At 42.0% G+C, this 22,433-nt stretch overlaps 1 protein-coding gene across 8 annotated transcripts in view; it reads right to left on the minus strand.

Annotated features, from left to right (window-relative positions):
• Positions 1 to 462: 462 nt before the first annotated feature.
• The window catches only part of ZKSCAN4 (zinc finger with KRAB and SCAN domains 4), a 33,895-nt gene continuing 11,924 nt past the window's right edge, over positions 463 to 22,433 (minus strand). For 3 of the 8 annotated variants that reach the window (XM_058432509.1, XM_058432510.1, XM_058432508.1), the window contains 4 exons: positions 8,928 to 9,075; positions 7,312 to 7,394; positions 6,217 to 6,340; positions 463 to 5,232 (listed from right to left, as the gene is read on the minus strand). In XM_058432509.1, coding sequence (XP_058288492.1) covers positions 4,370 to 5,232; positions 6,217 to 6,340; positions 7,312 to 7,394; positions 8,928 to 9,033 — 1,176 coding nt within the window. In that variant the 5' untranslated portion in view covers positions 9,034 to 9,075 and the 3' untranslated portion in view covers positions 463 to 4,369. Of the gene's footprint in view, positions 5,233 to 6,216; positions 6,341 to 7,311; positions 7,395 to 8,927; positions 9,076 to 10,798; positions 11,511 to 12,047; positions 12,273 to 14,604; positions 14,632 to 22,433 lie in introns of those variants that run through there. The other 5 variants (XM_058432505.1, XM_058432504.1, XM_058432506.1 and 2 more) reach the window with 4 other exon arrangements.

Consider the following 22,433-nt stretch of genomic DNA (forward strand, 5'->3'; position numbering starts at 1 on the left):
TTAGGTGCTGAGGTTACAATGAAAAGCCAGTCATATATCTCATATATCTCTTGTATCCCTCATATCTCTCGGCCACTCAGCAGGCCTTATATATCCTGTGCTGTAAGTGGGTCTGTAAGGCTACAAACTCCATTTCCCAAGCTCCCAATGCTTATGGGCAGAACTGGTGGGAAAGAAAAAAGGGAGAAAATTGTTAAAGGTTTTAATGCTTTAGTTAATACCTGAAATGATAGTTATTTTCTGACAGTTTGGAAATTATGCAATCCATTATCTATTTAAGAATTCACTCAGAGGAAAAGAATAATCATATGGTTTATTACTTGTATACAAATACGTTACATTAGGATTGCTTTCCTAGATCCCTGAAAACCTTGAAGTACCAACCTTAGAAATGGCAGTAAAAACAGGAATTTGAAGAAGTGTGCAGAGGATTTTGGGTAATATTCCAATTCAAAAAATATACCCCAATGTTCAACCATCAGTTGGGAAAGGAGTCCAGGAAATCTTGCTGCATTCAAATTCCAGGGTCATAGGTTGACATTGTAAATAGAAGGGGACTGCAAATGCCAGAAACCAAGTAAGAAATCTGAGTAAATACAACAATGAAAGGATATTTCTATAATAAGGGAACATGATACATAACAAAAAAGTTCACAAGAAAGTAGTCCTGGAAAGTAGTCATCCCGAAAAATTTCTGTCATAGCAACTCCCTTTAAAATGTACAAAATAGACACTACTTATACAAAGCTGACTGAAAAATAAAGCTTCCTCATTTGAATCTATCAGACCCAATTTTGACTATCATGAGGAAAAACAAAGAATGGACTAAAACAGGTGTTTAGAGAAAAGTAGATAAACTGAATTTACTTAGTGGTTAAAGTTCTTATCATGAATAATTGAGGAAATGGTACCAGATAGACTTGGGAAATTATTAGAAGATAAGAAGACCAATACTGTCAAATAGTTACAGGACACTTTTAAAATATAGTCTTTATTATTAAACAATTATAATCCCTTTATATGGAGGTTTCCATTAACATAGTGTTAATCTCCATTTCTCTACCAATTAGCAACATTTTCAGAGTTTTTACATAGCACTTCTTATTTGTATAAGCAGATCCTCAGAATCCTATGAGGTAAGTTGTCACTCCTACTTTTTTTTTCTCACTAAAGGAAGAGGCAGAGAAAGTCTTTTGCAGAATTATATACATCTTTGCCAAAATTAAGAACAAATCCAAGAGTGCCATTCATCAAAAGCTTTTTTCATTATAACCGTTCATTCTATCGAAGTAGAAAAAGTGCTATAACCAGTTACTATTCAAGCAAAGGGAGAAAAAAGAAAATAGAAGATTTCCGCACTGCTTCAGTTACAGAAATGAAATAGAATGGCAGACTAGTCACCACTAAAATTCCTAAAAACAATTTAAGAAAATATGAAAAGTGGCATTTTATTGTGCTTTATATACTGCTTATATCTTAACTAAGTAGTTTATTTTACTGGATCTAATTTCATCGGAAAATTACTTTTTTGGCCATCCTTTTCAATAGGCTACAGATAAACTCATTCTATAATTCAGCTATTTATAAACCTCTGTTTTATACAAAAGTGGAGTATCTAAAAGACTGTAAGCAAAATAATTTTCTTATTTGATATTATACAATACACCAGATAAAGTTTCCTAGATAATATTTTGATTATAAAATATCATGGCTCCCCAGTGCTTACTGAATAAAATTTAAACTTTTTGCTCTGGCACTGAAGGCCCCTACAATGTCCCTATCTCTTAAAACTTGCTTTATTTACTCAATTGGACAAAGTTGTTGTGAGTCCACTCAGCTTTCTAACATGTCACCCTGTCCATATAATAATAGCTTGCACAGCTGGAAGTATCCTTTTCCTTCTCCGAATTTCTACAAGCCTCAGTTTACCACTCATAAGGCATTTATCGTTACACTGCCTTATTTGTGTGCAAGTCTTACCAACCTGATTGTACTAAAGGCCTAAGCCTAAGTGTGTATACACACACACACACACAAATAGAGGCTTTATTTCTTCCCTTTTCTAGCATAGCAGACACTGAAAAGTACTTTTCTACAATATTTCCCTCCTCTACAGAGAAGACTTTTAGGCTTGGAGGCACAGGAGTGAAAGGAGGCACAGTGGTCCTTAGTTAATCTCAGCAAGTTATATTCGTATAATGCTTTCTGGTTTGTAAAAGGCTTTCACATATATCTCTTCATGTAACATCAGAAACAAATATCACAGAAAAGTGAATAGAGTTGTCTGTAATGAGTTTGAGTGTGTAAAATCAGAGCTATTTAGCAAATATTTAGGAGAAGTGAAAAAGGAGAAAAGGAAATGGCTAGCTTTGTGGAAATAACATAAATAATGCTGATTTTAAAGAAATTTTAAAAGGCTAGAAAATATTGAGTGGAGAAAGTCTACAGAACTTTGGAATGCTAAAGAAGTTTTAAATTAGACTGAAAAGAAAGAGATAATGAAGGCAATAAAAGATTGTAGGGAATTAATAAAGAGAGAGCTCTATGGTTTTATAAGTCTCTGGTCAGCCTGTGGTATTTCAGAGCAGAAATCAAGAAAGGGTATTTGAGGATAGACAAGAACACCATGCTGCTGACTGAATAAAACATGGTCAGGGATTTCATCAGAAGCAGGATCCATTCATGACAGTCTGGCAATGCTGGAAGATAGTAATAGGCACTTGAGCACTTCGGAAGAAATCAGTCTTTAAGCATCGCAGGTGATTTGGGTGAAAGCAGAAGATATCAAAAAATTCTTATTTCCTGTGAATAACTCACAGCATTGAGACTTGACATCACATATCAACACTCTGGATATTGTACAATCTTTTTCATCAGATACCTAGGATTCCCAATGTGCTTCTGAACAGACACATTTTCTTTTTCTTTTTTTTTTTTTGAGACAGAGTCTTACTCTGAAACCCAGGCTGGAGTGCAGTGGCACCATCTCGGCTCACTGCAACCTCCACCTCCCAGGTTCAAGCAATTCTCCTACCTCGGCCTCCCAAGTAGCAGGGATTACAGGCATGTGTCACCGTGCCTGGCTAATTTTTGTATTTTTTGTAGAGATGGGGTTTCACCATGTTGACCAGGCTGGTCTCAAACTTCTGACTTCATGTGATCTGCCCGCCTCAGCCTCCCAAAGTGCTGGGATTACAGGTGTAAGCCATGGCACCCAGCCTGAACAGATACATTTTCTCCTACCACTCAGATGTGAGTTTCTATCCTCATAGGCTGCCTGTAACCTGATCTTCCTGTCCCCAACTGACAGGGAAGTTTTGAAACCATGAATAATAATTATAAATATTTGGTATGAATCTTCGGACCTGGAGAAAGTTTAAGCTTAGCTGGCATAAGCCTTGATGCACAGTCAGCTATAAACTGGGGAAGAGGGACACAGATGACATCTTAGCACTTGGTTAGGCCCAAGATAACTAAAAGGTAAGAAACAAGATGGCAAGTGTTACATAATGTGTTCAAAATTCATAATAATCATTTTGATCTAACTCGATAAGTTGATTTTTATTTACCTGAATGTGAAAGATTCCCCCGAAGAGTAGCAAAATTAATGTAAACTAACAACATTGACTAAACAGTGGAGTTCTACGGATGGAGCAATCTCACAATGTCTTAATGATAAAGAAGCTGTTTAAGGCATTCTTCTCATCTGTACTATCATGGTAGAGAAATATGGATCCCCCCACCCCAATTCTGAAAACAGTATGTACGTGGCAACAAATACACTAGATTGACCCAGAATCTAGAACTTCAGAGAATAATACATAAACCCAAATGGCATGTTAGAAATTTCTCAGAAATATAGACAACATCAAATTTTTGGACCTACAAAGGCCATTTTACTGGTACATTTAATAAATGTTTATTAGCACCTATCGTACAAGGCACAAAGAAGAGCAAAAGACCTCATGGATCTGACCAATTTGTGAAAGATTCATTAGAGGCAAAATGAATGGTCAGAGCAGCAGCCCCCCAGACCAGAGCCACCCAACCAGATGTCCTAAAGTGCTGGCTGAGGGCAATTAACAAGTCCAGAAGGCCATTTAAATCCACTGGGTGAGAACAAACTATTTTAGGTCCTACAACTTCCAGACCACTCTCCCATGGCCTCCTATCAAATGACTTCTTCTTCCAATTACTTTCTAGAATGTAGAAGATAACTCATCATCTCAGCCAGACTACATTTTCCAATACCCGATGATGTATAGTGGTAAATAAAGCCCTGGTCCACAATTTCTGTAACCATTAAGGGCTCCAGGGTGGCTTCAGTTCAGTGACAAATGAGCACCAATGTTGGCATGAATACCATGGGTCACTGTGAAAGAATTTTTTTCCCTACATGGCTTCTCTGATGTTGAACAAGGTATGAAGTTCGAGTGAAACCTTTTCCACATGTGTCACACTGATAGGGTTTCTCACCAGTGTGGATTTTCTGATGTTCAATAAGACTTCTATTCCGTGTGAAACTTCTCTCACACTCATTACATTTATAAGACACGGGAGCCTCAGTATTTTCCCACTGGCTTTCCGTCCTACCCTGACTTTCCCAGGACTCCCCATGCTCAGGATTCTGAACATTTTTATCACCGTGAATCCTCTGATGTCTCAGGAGATGTGAATTCCGCCTAAAGGCTTTGCCACACATACTGCACTGATATGGCTTCTCCCCAGTATGAATTTTGTGATGTTCAAGTAGGCTGCAGCTCTGGCTGAAGGTCTTCCCACAGTCATCACATTCATAGGGCTTCTCCCCAGTGTGGGTTCTCTGGTGTTTGATAAGGTTTGAACTGTGACTGAAGACCTTACCACATTCTTCACACTCATATGGCTTCTCACCAGTGTGGACTCTCTGATGAATGACAAGGGCAGAGCTCCCAATGAAGGTCTTCCCACAGTCTTCACATTCATAGGGTTTCTCACCAGTGTGGATTCTCCTGTGTTTAGTCAGGCCTGAACTTTGAGCAAAACTCTTTCCACATTCATGGCAATAATGTCGCCTACTCCCTACGGCACTTTTCTGCTTTCTTTGTAACCTGCCCTCCTGTTCACCAGCTTCTGCACATGTAGGAATCTGGGCAATGTCTCCCCTCAGGTGGCATGATATCTTCCCATGCTCCTTTTCTGGAAGCTTCTTGACTGGAGGCAAGTCCCTGCTCTTAGTCTGTATTCCATCACCTGAAACAACAAATGGCCGGCAACTGTGGGTTATGTCCTGCCATGGGAGGAAAGCTCTGTGATGAGTACCAGGGAGGCAAGAATTACAGAAGTCTATATATGCCCAGGATGAGGATTTAAGTGCTAGAATAAGAATGGGAATAAAACGGGAGAACAGGGGTGCTGGGGAGGAAGGAGACCTGAGAATGAGAATGGGGCCATTGGAAGGGTACAAACTGGGAGTGGAGGGAAAATGGTGAGGACCCAGGACTATGCAGGGGACATATGTGGTAGTTCTAAGCTCTAAGAATAGTAAGGCAGGGCCATGCACCTAGGATTAGATTTTGAAAGGGCTGAGCAGAGGGTGATAGTAACAGGGCAAGTGGAAGGATTTCTGAAGCATCTGCAAGAAATGGCAAAAGCAAAGACTAGAAATTGGTGATGGATCAATGACATGGGCCGTCGTCTCTAACTGTGCCCCAGGCAGAGGCAAAGTTCTCAAACAGAACTGGCATTGACGCTAGGAGTTCTGAGTTAGAGCCCCCACTGTGCCGCAAATAAGCTATGAGATTTCAAACAAGTGAGGTAATCTATGCCTCTGCACCCTCACCCCTAAGGTCAGGGTCTGTAGTTGATATCTAAGGTTGCTTCTAGCTCTCACATTCTGAATCCATGGCCCATTTCCTGAAGAGGCCCCCCAGCTTTCCTCTTCAGTCAGGGATAGCAACAAGAGGACATCAACATTTACTGAGCATCTCCTATGAGCCAGACCTGTACAAAGAGTTGTGTCAATTTCATCCCACTTATCCTAACTAGAACACTGGCATGGCAGAGGAGAAAGCAAGGTCAGAAGGAGTAAGGAGCTAGTAGTCAGTAACAGGCTTTCAGGAATGGTGATTCTGAATCCAAACATAATGGGGCCTCAACAGCTTCTAACAGCCCAATAGGTTCTAATACGCAAAGAATGCCAAGAAATCTTAAGACAAATTAGTGTCTCAGTCTTACCAAGGGAGACCAGGCTGCTATGGTTCTCCTGCTTTTCATCTCTGTAGAGGTTCACCTGAGATGAATCCAGCTGTGTCCACCCAGGAGTGAGGGTCAGGGCCACATCTTCCATTTTCAGCAACCCCTAAAACAACAGGTAATCCTAACTAGCTCCTCTTGCCCAAAATTACCCCCAAAGCAAAGAATGAACATCCCCTTTAAAGAGGCTCTTTAAAAAAGAGCAAGTGTGGCACACCTACACCAATTTAGCTTTATCTCTAATAACATCTTTATAAAAAAAACCTGCCAAATGAAAGAAATATTACACATATTTTAGGATAAGTACTTTCATATAAATATCTAAACAGTCCAGAAAGTAAAAAGGGTTGGAAGACAAGGGTCAATGTAGCGAAAGGAATGGAACTATGTCCAAAATTTTCAAGATTTGCAGTATGCTTTGGCAAAGTGAGAGTAGGGGTTCATTTACATTAATAGCTTCAAAAATACAATGAAATCTAGGACTGAAGTGAGAAAAATTAGGGGAAAAAAAGGATACTACACAGCCTCAAACACTGAGATCTTCAAGCAGGACAGGAAAGGCTGAGTAGTAAATTGAAATCTAGGTTGAGAAAAGATTGTTCATATTGTAATACAAATAACTTCAAGATACTATGCCTTATCTGACCTTTCAAGTATAAGTTATTTGAGGACAAGGGCCAGGCCTTTATATGCCTCACCAACAGCACAGCTTATTATATCTTAAAAAGCGAAACAGAATGACCATCCCAACAAAACCTTCAGTTTGCTTTTGCGGAACTGCCCTTGTTGAAGGAGAAAAATCACATTGAGGAAGAGGCTGACCGAAGAAATATAGTAGGAAAGATCTGAGAATTACAAAGAAAATTCCAAGGTTGTTGTGCAACAGGAAAGTCCTCTTAGGTGGGCACCAAAATGAAGGTGGACAATTATATGCAACTTTGGAATAGATGAGGAAACTCAAATTCATGTAGATCTAGCATAGGGGTGGGGTAGGACCGGGGAGGGAGGAACTTAATGCGGAGCCCAACAGTAGTGAAAGGTATGGGGCGTTGGGGAGGGAGAGGAGCTCCAGCTCACCTGGGACCCTGGAGTGAGCCTGGAAGCTACCATTGCATCTTCTCTGCAGCACCCTCCCTGGGCAAGCCCAGGAACCTGGAGAACTAAGAAAGAAAGAAGCTCTGGATGAGAACTACCCTAGTATTCAGGCTCCCCACCTTGCAAAATCCAAGTTCAAAAACTGGGGCAGTAAGTTCTTGCCAATAAGTTTATACAGAATGTGTTCCTTTCAAAATTGCCTGATTCCCACCAGCTCCAGCCCTAGGGCCGAAAGAAGTCTGGTGCGCTCTGCAGATATACAAAAACCACGTGCAGAATCCTTGGTAGGACTAGTGAAATGAAAGCAACATAACAAACAAAGCTTTCCATTTGAAGACCTTTGGGTTTTGAATTTTGCTAGGAGATGGGGAGTAAAGAGGGTTTTTTGTTTTTGTTTTGTTTTGGTTAAAATGTCTTTAGTAGATATTAGGATGCTTTCCACTTGGTATGAAAAACTAGGAGGAGGCCAGGCACAGTGGCTCATCCCTGTAATCGCAGCACTTTGGGAGGCTGAGACAGGTGGGTTGCCTGAGTTCCGGAATTTGAGACCATCCTGGGCAACCTGGAGAAACCCGTCTGAACCAAAATTACAAAAAAATTAGCAGGTGTAGTGGCATGGGCCTGTGGTCCTAGCTACTCAGGAGGCTGAGGTGGGAGGATTGCTTGAGCCTGGGAGACAGGTTGCAGTGAGCCAAGGTCTCACCACTGCACTCCAGCCTGGGTAACAGAGTGAGACCCCCATCTCAAAAAAAAGACAAAAGAAAAAGAAAAACTAGGAGGAGTCAAATAAGGCTGGGTCCAGAAAGGAGGCAATGGAAGACTGGAAGACTGCTTAAATAGAACTTGCTCAGACTCAGAAGTAGAAGAAACCCTAGGTTTCCCTATAATAAGTCAATTTGCAAGGGGCAGAAAATAAGTTGGTTTAGGCCAGAAACTCTGCTGAGAAATAAAGATTGCATGTTGGATGGCATGTCCAAGTGTTGTATGTCTTAGGAATCAGCCCAGATGTTCACAGCAGATGAGGAACAGCATGGAACACACAGCTGCTTCCTATTAAGTGATTTTCACTCTTCTAGTTAGACTTTACAGCGTTTAGATTTACACTCTTTTATTTGCAGCAGTCTTACTATCTCTGGAATGTTCTGGCTGGCTTTACAAATTCTGCCTTATTTTCTTCATAGCACTTACCAATATCTAAAATTATATTATTAATTTATTTGCTATCCTCCCTGCTAGAATGTAAGCTCCATCAAAGCAAGAATTCTGTCTTATTGGTGGCTCTCTCCCCAGTGCCTACAACACTGGCTACCATAGATGAGGGCTCCCTAAATATATCTTTAATGAATGGAGATTACCATGTTGTTTAAAAAACCGATTCTTTCTAGACATCAATTTTAATAAAATCAGATTTACTGTGTCCTAGTTTGGTTAGGAAAGTTTTTCACCATTGTTTGAAATTTCTCTTTTAGTCTCAGTCTTAAAATACAGTCTCTCTGTGATGAGTATACAAAGTAACTGTAAATGGATCTTTTAGGTGATCCTTAAATGAAATTGGATGAAGTCTATAGAATTCATACAACCCAGAAGAGAATACTCACCTCTGTCTTGTAAGGGCTGGGATCCCAGAGATTCATGCTTGAACAGAGCCTTCATTGGCTGGCACTGGCTACTTTGAGACCCTTGAGTTTGTGTCAATAGTGCCATCTTGCAACAGAGCAGTTCTTGTCCCTGGTCACCAACGGGAACCTAGAAGTCACGATTTTTAGTTATCTACACAACTTTTCTATGTTTTCCATGTGCAAGTGATTTCTATTTTCTAGGCACTGTTCCTACAAGCCTTATGATATTAACACAATTAATATAGATAACAACCCTATGAGCTATTATTTTGGATTTTTATGATAAGTTGCTGAAAATGGAGATGTGGCCCTGATCCTCTCTCCTGAGTGGACAGCATTTTTGTTGTTGTTGTTGTTGTTTTTTTGAGGGGGGGATGGAATTTCACTCTTGTTGCCCAGGCTGGAATGCAATGGCATGATCTCACCTCACCGCAACTTCCGCCTCTGGGGTTCAAGCGATTCTCCTGCCTCAGCCTCCCTAGTAGCTGGGATTACAGGCATATGCCACCATGCCTGGCTAATTTTTTGTATTTTTAGTAGAGACCGGGTTTCTCCATGTTGGTCAGGCTGGTCTCGAACTCCTGACCTCAGGTGATCTGCCCGCCTCAGCCTCCCAAAGTGCTGGGATTACGGGCGTGAGCCACCGCACCCACCCAAGGGTGGACAGCGTTTAAGCAGCTTGCCCATGTCACCCAGCTAATAAGTGGCAATACCAGGATGGGAGCTCAGACAGAATGACTCCAGATCCCGTGTTCTTACCATTACTCTAGGCTCCCTCATTATATACATCTGTGTGTTTACGAAAACCCTTTGGACACTGGTGCTAAATTCTCGAAGAATACTAATATATTTTCTAATCTGAAAGATGAGGACAATAATTTCTATTTTATGAGGTTTTGGAGACCAGTAAATAAGATCACAGCATGTGAAACCACCTAACACAGGGCCTGGCACATAGTTATGTCCTCATTAAAAGTAGGTTTTCTTCCAGACATTTATAGTTAAATTACAGTTTTCAAGTTACTGTCTCACATGCAGCTCAGAATTTCCCACATATTTTATGAAGAATGAAGCTAAGAGATTTGCAATGACTTCCCACTGCTACAGGGCTTGCGTGCAATAGACCTAAGTCAAGAACCTTGGTATCCAGCTCACCGGTTAGAAGATTTGGCCACACAGGTCCTCTGAAGGTGTGTGCACAGGGACACGGGACGATGCAAAGAGGAAACAGTCCCTCATAAAACAGGGAAGAACATGGAGGTAAAAATCTGCCCACTTTCTACCAGAGGTTCATAACCAGTGGTCCATGGACTTTCTCCCAAGTGGTCCAGGAACTTAGACAGGACAAAAACTAATCTTATTTTTACTGGTCTTTAAGAGAGAGTTAACATTTCCTTCAGTTATGAATGGAAGCAACAAATCAAGGTAGCATAAGCAGTACCCAGGATTTTGTCACCAACAAAACCTGCACATGTTTTCACACCACATTACAACCAGGCAAATAGATGCTTATCACCATTTTGAAATTGCCAATTATAAGCCCTGTACCTAGGTCTTATTATTTAGTGCAGTAATAAAAATCCACATATATGACTTTAATACAAATTTAATTCTTTGCTAACTGTATGTCAATATAGTTGTGTTCTTTTGTAATCCTTTATAGTTTCTTTATATATTTAAAAATATAATTTTGAGAAGGAGTCAAGGGACTTCAGCTTACTGCCAAGGAGGTTCACAGTACAAAAAGAGATGAGGAACTCCTGGATCTTAAAGGAATGCCCCTCACTCCGATCTGGGATTTCAGGAGGAAACAGACCACAGAGCTCAGATACTAAACCTGTTCTTTCTACCTGCGGCGCCGGCTCATCCAGCTGCCTCTCCAAATACTCCAATAGCACCACCACCTCCTCCCCGCTCTCTGGATGCTGCTCCCGCACCCAGCTCTGCAGATTCCCCGGCAGGATGGTCAGGAACTGCTCCAGCACCAGCAGCTCCAGGATCTGCTCCTTGCTGTGCATCTCAGGCTGCAGCCATTGTCCGCAGAGTTCTCGGAGCCGGCTCAGCGCCTCGCGGGGGCCCGCAGCCTCCGGGTAGCGGAAGCCTCGGAAGCGCTGGCGGGAGCGTTCGGGGCCCCGAGCAGGGCTGCAGGGTGCGCTCACCTCCGCCGTCAAGGCGGAGGCTTCCTCCTTCTCCACCTTCACGGTCAGGAGCCCCGTCTGGTCTTCTGCACACTGGGCGTCCAGGGCTGCGTTTTTTCTCGGTTCTCTAGCCATTCTGACCCAAGGCAGTACACAGGTCTCACTCTAGTTGCGACCTGTATATCTTCAGAGGATTCTGGAAAGGTGGTAAATTTTCCAGTAAAACTGCAAGTGGTCCCCCTCCTCTCATGCCCAGGGGCCCAGGACACACCCTGAGGCGCAGCTGCACAGATCTCTCTTATAGTCCGTGCCTTTGCAGGGTCGTCCTCGGCATCCCACTCTGAATCCCACAGTAAGTATCACCAAAGGATGTCTTTGGGCGTGAAAGTGATCACTCTCCAGACATAGGAGGGAAGCTGAGGCTGGGGCACAGGAAGCCTCGATGGCAACTAAGGCCACTTCCTGGGCTCTCTAGGAAGCTTCTCTCAGTGGTTGTCTCCGAATTAACCCATTAGCTACCCTGTCCTTACCTCCACGCAAGGGAAGGCAGTTAAGGAAAAGAGAAGGAAAGGATGACAGACCTTGGATCATAAGAAATAGGACTGAGCCTTTAAATCCTGTAAGGATGCCGCTGTGGCTCATATTTCTTTCCTATGTAAAGCTTGCTTAAGCAGCTGGCATAAAATTGACACTAAAATTGAGCTGGAAAGCAGGGGTTCCCCAGAGCCCTAAGAACCCGGGCAGGAGGACCTTTAGTCTCTCTCAGAAACCTCAAAGCAGCAGAACACATCACCAGGCACTTGCCTGCAGCGAGCAGTGGCTGCCCTTGGTCCTTCCCCACTCACCCCCTTAATCTGTCACTTTTTTTCCTCCTCCTTAAGGCCAAACTACTCCTCCCTACCCTGACTGTAGCCCTCACCTCCCACTAATCCTCAACACACTGCCCCACTCCCCCACTCACCACTTTGCACATTCCATGGCTGCTTCTCTGGCAATCAGGCTTATGCTGCTCTCCACCTCCAGAAACTCTCTAGTCTCTGGCTTCAGGGACCCCATTCTCTTCTGTTTTCTTCTTTCCTATTTCTTCCCAGCCCCCATTCACAGTCAAGCACAGTGGCTAGATATGCAGGTAGCCAGGTTACCTGTGTAACCCTGGCTTACCCTCCCTGTGCCCGACTTTTCCAATCTGTAAATAGGGAAAGTAATAGAAGATAGGGATGTTGTAGGCATTACTAGGGATTAGATAATGTTGCGAGCGCTCGTGTAAAGTGCTTAGAATAGTACCTGGCATGTGATAAACTAGGCCTATCCTATAATAGAAGAAAGCCCTGAGAATTCTTTGAACTAGATGGGACTCGATTTTAGGCCATAATTGACTGTAAGTTATTTGACTGGACACTTCAGTAAGCCCCTTTCTGCCCAGTGGAATGGAGAAGCTACAGAATGCAAGTTCAGTAGTTTATTAGGGGAAAAAATATCATGTCAGTACTTTCCTGAGTTTTTCTTTCTCTGCCTATGCCTCTACATTCCAAGAATTAGGAAATAACATAACTTAAGAAAATGAGAAATCCCAAAGACTGTTGCAAATGAAAAATACTACAAAATATATTTCTCTTGATGAGCTACCACAGAAGGTAGAGGGCACTGCCCATGAAGTATCCTTATAAGTGAACTTGAATCTAAGTACTTTTCTAGATCCTAATATTTACAGAAATAAGTTAAGTTAGCAGTTTTCACACTCTGTGTCACACAGAATCACTGGGGAGCTTTTAAAACATCCTGATACCTAGGCTGCAACCAAGATCAATTAAATCAGAATGTCACAGGATGGGACTCAGGCATGAATAACATTTTTTTGTTGTTTGTGTTTGTTTTGCGACAGAGTCTTGCTGTGTCACCCAGAGCTGGAGTGCAGTGGCACAATCTTGGCTCACTGCAACCTCCACTTCTGGGTTCAAGTGATTCTAGTTCCTTAGCCACCCAAGTAGCTGGGATTACAGACATGCGTCACCATGCTGGTCTCGAACTCCTGGCCTCAAGTGATCCGCCCACCTCAGCCTCCCAAAGTGCTGGGATTACAGGTGTGAGCCACCACGCCTGGCCAACTTTCCTAGGTGATTCCAACATGCAGGTGAGTTTGAGAGTTAAGGAATTAAATGACACTTTAAAACATCAATCAGCCAAATCCAGCATGTGGGACATTCTATAGAACAGAATGATGCAGGACAAGTGAGCCCCAAAATTAGGGCTTAGCTCAAAAGGATGTTTTGCTTCGCCCAGGGAAGAGTTCAAGGGCAAGCCAGTGGTATTAGGCAGCAACTTTTATTGAAGTGTCAGTGTACAGCAGCAGCAGAGGTACTGCTCCTTACAGAGCAGGGCTACCCCCTAGGCAGTGTGCTTAGACTAGCAGCTCAGAAGCAGTTCTGCAGTCACATTTATACCTACATTTAACTATATGCAAATTAAGCACCAGATTATGCAGAAATTTCTAGCAAAGGGGTGTTAACTTCTGAGTCACCTGGTCATGGCCATGGAAAGGGGTGGCAACTTCCCTGTGTTGCCATGGCAATGGTAAACTGACATTGCACACTGGTGGGTATGTCTGGTGGAGAGGTGATATTGCCTCTTCCCTCTTTTAGCTAGTCCTCAATTTGGTCAGGTGTTGGAGCCCCACTTCTGGAGTTGAATTCTGCCTCCTACCTCATTCCTCCCTCAGAGATTAGATATGCCTTCTTAATTTTAAGTGGGCTGCAGAAGGGCAGTGGTCCATCTTCTGTAACTGCTTCCTGCTTAGTTTATGGGCATAGGCCCTGCCTAGCACTGGAAGAGTAAAAATCTCTGGATACCATATCTAAAGGCAGTATGCTTTTATTTTCTGGGTCAGTAGATGGGATGGGTTGGAAGCCCTGTGATAGCATTTTCTTTATCTGGAACTGTTGTAATTTAGAAGACACAGATTTTATAAAGAGGTTAAACAAGCAAGGGCCAAAGATTAGTAATAACAAGATGGCTATTAAAGGTCCTAGGAGAGATAAAAACTAGGTGAGACTTTGGATGGCACTTCTGATAATTGACCAGATATAGTTGGGGTCAGTGCCCTGACTATAGATATGTAACCGGTTAGCTTGCTTATAGATCTTGCGAATGTTAAATTCAACTTGTTCAGAGTTGTTACTACATGTGCAGCAGGTTTTATTAATAACTGCACAGGCTCCATCTTGTTTGGCTAGTAAATAACCTATACATTGGGGCTGGCAAGTCAGGGGCTCTTCTCTGGGCATTCCAGACATCCATCTTGTGACACTATTTCAGGATGGGTAACCCTCAGGGGTCAGGGGACTTAAAGCATTTGCTAATAATTGCACTTTTTGGCTACTGTTAAATCTCTTTTGCCCTGTCCCTATTGTTGTAAACTTTAAAGACCATATTTAAATGGCTCATAGGGGTTTGAGGTCCTATTGCTGCTTTTTGTAGCTTCCTCCTAGTATAAGGGGCAGATTGAGTAATAAAATGCATACCTAGGAGAGCTTGTCCTTTTTGGGAGTCTGAGTCTGCATTAGTATATTTCCTGAGTGTTTCACCAAAATGACCCTGAAATAGAGTGGGATTTTCTCATTTTCCTTGAGTTATTTCCATAACCTTGTCATAAATGATTGGCTTAACCACACAATTTTTCCTTACCTTTTTTTTTCATGGCACAGCAAGCAAATGACAATACTTGCAAGTCATGACAAGTTAAATTAAAGAATATGGTAAAATGTATAAACCTTTTTTTTGATTCTCTGAAAACTGGCCAAATTTTTCCTTGTATAAAGCCAAATTAGAGACAGACAATGCCCCATGTACTCTAAGTGTTCCTCCATTTCCATCAGCTACCTCCTGCAATGGACACAGGTTTGACTTTAGGGGCTTATATGGGGCCCTACTCCTGGTGGTCCTGGTTGGGCTTACTTTTTTGGGCCCTGGGGGGTAAAGGCTGGGGCTAGCTGGATAAGGGGAAGGGGTGCCTGATGACCTTGAGTTAGAATCCTTCATTAGAAAACTAATGGGACTACTCTCAGAATAGGATTAAGGAGACTTCAGAGAGGGCATAGGCCTTCTAGGGGAAGCTGCTTGGAGAGGATCCCTTAGGTGTGGCTTTCTGGTGTCTGGAAGTAACGTGAGCCACTACAGAGCCATAGAAGCCTGTGCGTAAGAGATCTCTATTTTCCTTTTTACAGAGCAAAACTAATTGTTAAATATCACTACGATGTAAAGAACCATGCCTAGGCCAGATCTGTTGGTTGGCCAATCTGTATTGAACGCAAACATTATTGCAATAGTAAATGAGTTTCTTTTTAAAATAATTTCTCTAGTTTAAATTTACTCCAGTTGTCTAAAAGGCACCCTAGTGGCGAGTCTCTTGGGATGCTCGCCGTTGTCCCCGTGTTTAATGAAGATATCTACAGGGGTTTCAGTTACCCTAAGTTTATTTTATATTACTTTTTAAGAACGAGTCTCACTCTGTTACCCAGGCTGGAGTGCAATGGCGCGATCTCGGCTCACTGCAACCTGCACCTCCCAGGTTCAAGTGGTTCTCATGCCTAAGCCTCCCAAGTAGCTGGGATTACAGGCATCCGCCACCATGCCTGGTTAATTTTTGTGTTTTTAGTAGAAATAGGGTTTCACCATGTTGCCCAGGTTGGTCTCAAACTCCTGGGCTCAAGCAATCCACCCATGTCAGCCTACCAAAGTGCTGGGATTACAGGCACGAGCCACTGTACCTGGCCTGGTTAGCCTAAGTTTAGCAAATGCCTGGTTACTTTTCCCTTTTAATTTCTCACTTTGTTCTACAGAGAAGACATGAATGGAGGGAGCAAAGTGTTACAAAAGTGCATTATAAGCTGAGCTATGAATGGGCAATAGAATGTTGAGCCTAAATTTTGCAGACAGCAAGGGTTATGCAGAGAGAGGCTAAACAAATGGTGACAGTGGAAGGGAGAAAGGAAAAGGGGTTGCCCAAGGGGAAACCTCGGAGGCCCTGACTTGCTGGAGAACCTACCTACTAGCAGAGACACTGAAAAAAAATGTTTGGGTGGCCACTTGTTTACTGCTGTAGGTGGCTGGCTGTCATGCCAGGGGATTGGGTACTCCCAGCTTCTTCAGCCAAGAGGGCTTGAGCAAGGCAGTTATAAGTCAGCATGAAGGAAGGGGACTGCAACTGGCTATTAGGGAAGTAACTTCTAACTTTAGGGCAGACAAAGGTGAGACCAATATTTCCCTAGAGGTAGGGACTGTAATCCACAATCCTAGAGGGAATGTCAATGCTGAAAACCCCAGAACATCTGCCGGGGCAGCCGAAAATACCAAAACCCGGAGTGCCTGAGTTTCAGCCAGCGAGGGTCTCCTCACCAAATACTGAAAACCCCATGGAGTCTGGACATGGTGGCTCACACCTGTAATCCCAGCACTTTGGGAAGCCAAGATGGGTGGATCACCTGAGGTCAGGAGTTTGAGACCAGCATGGCCAACATAGTGAAACCCCATCTCTACTAAAAATACAAAAATTTTCTGGGCCTGGTGGTGCACGTCTGTAGTACCAGCTACTCAGGAGGCTGAGGCAGAAGAATCACTTGAACCTGGGAGGCGTAGGTTGCAGTGAGCCAAGATCACGCCACTACACTCCAGCCTGGGTGACAGCAAGGCTCGGTCTCAAAAGAAAAAAAAAAAAAGACTGAAAACAAAACATATATTTTAGGACTGAAAATGACTGGTGGAGCAATAAAATGAAGTCAGAGAAGAAATAACTGGGGGAAGATGTGGCAAGGATGTGCTTCAAGGCACTCAAACAGGGGACTTTTAACTGACCACCTATCCAAAGGCTTTTACTTCCTATCTTACCCGATACTGGGGGGTCAGAGGGGAGAACACAGGGAACATTCACTTATCCTCAAGAGTCAAAAGGCTCTGACTGATCTTTCACATGGGACCCAGGTGAAAGTCTCTCCAGATTTCCTCAGCTTAGGTGGGCTTAGCTGTCACATGGGGGACCAGGATGGGACTGGTAACCCACTGGCCTGCTGGCTGGAGCAGTGGGTCCCATATGAGGCAGCAGCGTTATGACCGCTTACACATCCACTTGGCTCCACCTGTCAGGGAAAATGATGGCTCTGAACAGAGCCTCTGGTTACTGTTATAGCTCTGTAGTGTTGGCAGATCTTTATTGTTAGAGCTCTTGCAGCCTTAATCACAGACTGCTTTGCCATCTCTCCATTCACTTTCTCACCAATCGCCATCTCTCACTGGTCTCTTGCTATCTTGCTGACTACCATCTCTCATCATCTCTTGCCAATCACCACTTCTCTGCTGATCACTGATCATCTCTTCTGTCTCGCTGCCTTACTACTGTCTTGCCTTAACGCCGATTGCCTCCTTCTCCACTGTCTCTGCTGTCTTCATCCCATCTGGGTTGACAGATGATGCAGGACAGGTGAGTCCCCAAATTGGGGCTTAGACCAGGAGGGTCTTTTTTTATTTCTTTTTTTAAAATTTTTGCTTGTTTCATAAAATGTATGAATCAAGAGTTCTCAGCTTCATTCAGGAAAGAATTCAAGGGTGAGCTAGTGGTGTTAGCAACTTTTATTGAAGCAGTAATGTACAGCAGCACTAGAGGTACTGCTCCTTTGCAGAGCAGGGCTAACCCATAGGCAGCATGTCCAGAGTAGTCGCTCAGAAGCAGTTCTGCAGCCATATTTATACCCACTTTTAATTATATTCAAATTAAGGGGCAGATTATGCAGAAATTTATAGAGAAAGAGTAGTAACTTCCTGGTCGTCAGGTTGTTGCCATGGAAAGGGGTAGCATGGCAGTGGTAAACTGACATGGCACATTGCTGAGCATGTCTCACAGAGAGGTGCTTTTCCCTCTTCCCTGTTTTGGTTAGTTCTCAATCTGGCCTGGTGTCAGCCCCACTTCTGAAGTCAAGTCCAGCGTCCTACCTCAAGAAGACCTAGATTCTTCAACAAATAAATGGCATTAATAAACATTCGGAGGAGAAAGGGGAACTACAGATTAAAAGAGACTGAATAGACTTATCAACCAAATGTAATGGTAATGGTAAACCTTATTTGGACCCTGATAAGAACAAAACAATTGCAAAAAGACATATTTGAGACAGTTGGGAAAACTATGATCGCACCAGTACACTCCAGCCTGGATGACAGAGTGAGACCTTTTCTCAAAAAAAAAATTTAAATAGAAAAACTTTGACACTTTCAGAAGAAAATTAGGAGTATTTCTTTATGATCTTAAGTAAAGCAGGAATTCTTTTAAAATACATAGCACATACTATGAAGGAAAAAAATTAGTAAATTTGACCTCATTAAAATTTAAAGCTATATCAAAAGACACCAGAAACATGTGGAAAACACAAAAGACTGAAAGAAGATATTTGCAACTCATATAATCAACAAAGATCAATAGCCAGAATATATAATGAACTTCTATGTATGAACAAGAGAAAAGCCAACAATCAAACAGAAAATTAACAAGGAATATGCATAGGCAATTCAGAGAGGAGGAATCTTAAATGGCCAATAAACATAAGCAAAGATCCTTACTTAGCCTTGTAATTAGAAAAGGCAAATTTTAAGCCAGTTCATACCTATACCTTAGCAAAATGTAAAAGTGTTTCAATAATATTTGCTAGTAAATGTGTGGAAAAAAACTTACACAGCTGATGGGTGTATAAATTCATACATTTATCTTAAAAAGCAATTTCAAAATATATGGTAAAGTTGAAAATGATACACACATTACACATTAGGGCTCAATAAGCTTTAAATTATTTAACCTTGTACAGAACAAGGATGTTGAGTTACTGTTCTGGGTTAGACACTATTTTAGGTGTTCAGGATACCACAGTGGCAAAAGGGACAAAGGTCTCTGCCCTCATTGTGTTAATATTCCAGTGGAGATTGACAATAGAATAAACCATAAGCAGAATGCATACATAAAATTTAATAGAAAGTTATGAGAATGATGGTTTTAAAAAAAAAGAAAATCAGGATACAAGACCCTAGTCATTTTTTTTAAACCAGTCTATTCCTCAGATTGTTTATGCAGCTGGTGACCTTGAAAGATAATGTCTTGCCTTGTACAATTATCAGGCTTACTTAACCCCTTGCTGTAAAAGCTGCAGATTCTCTAAGCTCAGGCTTCTCTGGATGCAACACAAACCCACTGTGTGCATAGCATCCATCTGGGCCCATCATGTCACCTTCTTGAGACTTGGTGGCAGTGGCAACTGATGCAAATATGATAGCTGCTTGATATCTATGAGTAACAAATGGCAGGCTTGCTATCTATGGGAAATGGACTGGTAAAAAAATGATCAGAGCCTTATATCCTTGGCACCTACAGCAAGATGCACAGAAGCACAAAAGGCCCAAGGGGGACTGTCTCTCCTAATAAGGTTTTTTTGGTCTTGTTTTTTATAGAGATGGAGTCTAGCTATGTTCCCAAGACTGGTCTCAAACTTCTGGCCTCAAGTGATACTCCTGCTTTAGTCTCCCAAAGTGCTGGAATACAGGCATGAGCCACTGGGCCTAGCCTATCCTAATTGGGGAAAAAAAATAACAATTATAACTTTGAAATAGTAGGACTGTTTGGGGTGGGTTATTAATGCAGTAGAAAAAGGCAATGAAATTCTGAAGGCAAAGTGTAAAAGTCATAGGGCTTCCTTGTAATCATATAAAATTATTTTGTTTCTGACTTAGGCCAGATTCTTATGCCAGATTCTAATGACAGGCTAAGCTATTGCCTTGTTGGTAGAGTAAAATCAAACCTCAGACCCCCAAAATCTAAGATTGCACCTACCAGTTCTTGTTGAAGCCCCTCTAGTCTTGCTTGTTCTTGTATCCATTACTCTGATTATGCATACACATATATTTCACAATTGGGAGCACTATTTATGAATTTTCCTTAGACTCATTCATTCCCTTTCAGTCTTATGATGATAGAGCCTGCATGCCTAACTATTTTTTTGATAATTATAATTCCCTTAAGGCATAAACATATACAGGGATAATAGGCCAGTACTCACTATAGACATATTTTAACTTCTGCACAGCTTTTGCCCCTTGAGTAGTAGTCGCCTTGTTTATAAACTGCTCATCTGCTTTTTTCACTCTTATCTTTTACTCGTCTCTCATGTCTCATCCAATTAATCAGGAAATCCCATTAGAACTACTTTCCCAATATATCCACAAACTAAATCACTTCTCACCATCTCCACTGCTACCACTGTTTTTCATTACCATTATATGTTCCCGGGATTACTGCAGTAGCCCCCTTTCTGAGTTTTCTTGCTTGCACCTTTGTCTGTCATATGTTTTATTCTCAACACAACAACTACAGTGATCATTTTAAACCCCAAGTCAGATCTTAACTTTCCTCTATCCAAAAATATCGAATGGTTTCCCACTTACTCAGAATAAAAACCAAAGTTCTTACAGTTTTCGAACTATATAATCTGGCTACTTGCCTCCTCTCTGATCAGATTTTCCACTGCTCTCCCTCATTCACTTTGCTCCAGCTACAGCCAGTGAGCTGTTCCTTGAATGGTAGACATATTCTTGCCTCAGAGCTTTAGCAGTTGCTGTTTCCTCTGCCTGGGATTCTGTGCCCCCGATAACCACATGACTAGCTCTCTTACCTCCTTCAGGTTATCAGTGAGGCCTTCCTCATCACTCTATTTAAAATTTTCACCCCCTGTTGCCTGATGGAAGTCCCTGTCCTCTTTTCCATAGCACTTATTACCACCTATGTACTTTATTTTTTAGTTGTTAATTGGCCTACATCCCATAGAAGGTATGTGAGTGTGAATGCAGGATTTTTTTCTGTTTTGTTTATTGTTCTAATACCGATGGCTCCAATACTGCACATGGTACACACCAGGTAAACATTTGTTGAATGAATTAATCAGAAATTTGAGTTGATCTATGAATGATCACCTCAATACAAATCCACTTCATTCGCATTCCACATTCCACATTCTCACATTCTCATAACACCCCAGCCAGTTCTTTTTTGAACTGACTCTCACTCTATTCTTTTCCCTCTTTTCCTTATCCTACATATATGCTTACTGCCTTTTTGCCAGTGTTTCCTGTTTTGGCACCATAGATTTCACCTTTCTCATGTTCTCCTCATGTTATGCCTCCTTCATATACTTTTCAGATAAACACAAACCTCATACTCTCATATTTTATTAGGAAGGTTTTTCTCTCCTATAATAAATCCCTTCTTTCCATTGGATTATTGTTTCCAATGGTAAGGTGAAGACTGAGAAAAGGACAGCAGCTCCAATTAAGGAAATTACAGAAAACAGGATTATATGGGAAGGTACGTGGAACACTCAATGGGAGCATGTACCAGGATTCTGAGTGTGGAAAAAAAAATGGATGAGTAGAACATCAGCAGGTGACTTTCACATTAAAAAGAATATGACACAAATGTAATGAATTTGGGAAAAGCTTTGTCCAAAATACAAGCCTCATTTACCACTACAGAATTCACCTGGGAGAGAAGCTTCTTAAATGTCAAGTGGACATAGAAGCTTTCTCTTCATGATTGGTATTCTGTTATCACCAGAAAATACACTCTGGAGTTAGACCTTAAAAATGTGATTAGTGTGGGAATGCTTACAGTGGGGTTGTCAGTTTTGTTCTGTATCAGAGACTCCACAGTGGAGATAAATCTTATCCATGTAAAGAATGGGGAAAGGCCTTCATGAAGAGGTCAAGCATCGTTCAACATGAGAGTGTTCTCAACAGGGAACTCTGTCTTTTAGACAAAAGATGTCTAGATGTCTTCTAGACATCTACATGTCTTCTACAAAAACTCAGGTGTCAAAGCACTAAAAATGAACAGAAGATGAGCTAATACCAGAGGCTCCAAAATGCATGCAATACAACCTACTACTGAAGAGGAGAGTTAAATTCCATACCTCTGAGGCAGTTTCCTGGGAATAAAAGTTTCTTTTTACATTTTATTTTATTTTATTTTTTTGAGATAGGGTCTCACTCCGCTTCTCAGGCTACAGTGTAGTGGTGTGATCATGGCTCATGGCAGCCTTGATCTCCTGAGCTCAAGCGATCCTCCTACCTCAGCCTCCCAAGTAACTGAGACTACAGGCACATCCCACCACGCCCACCTAATTTTTAAATTTTTTGTAGAGAGGGGATCTCACTATGTTGTCCAGGACGGTCTCTAACTCCTGGGCTCAAACGATCCTCCCACCTTGGCCTCCCAAAATGCTGAATTACAGGTGTGAGCCACTGCACCCAGCCTTGAATCAAAGTTTCT

This window comes from Hylobates moloch, unplaced genomic scaffold (assembly GCF_009828535.3).
Source record: "Hylobates moloch isolate HMO894 unplaced genomic scaffold, HMol_V3 SCAFFOLD_20, whole genome shotgun sequence".
NCBI classification, from domain to species: domain Eukaryota; kingdom Metazoa; phylum Chordata; class Mammalia; order Primates; family Hylobatidae; genus Hylobates; species Hylobates moloch.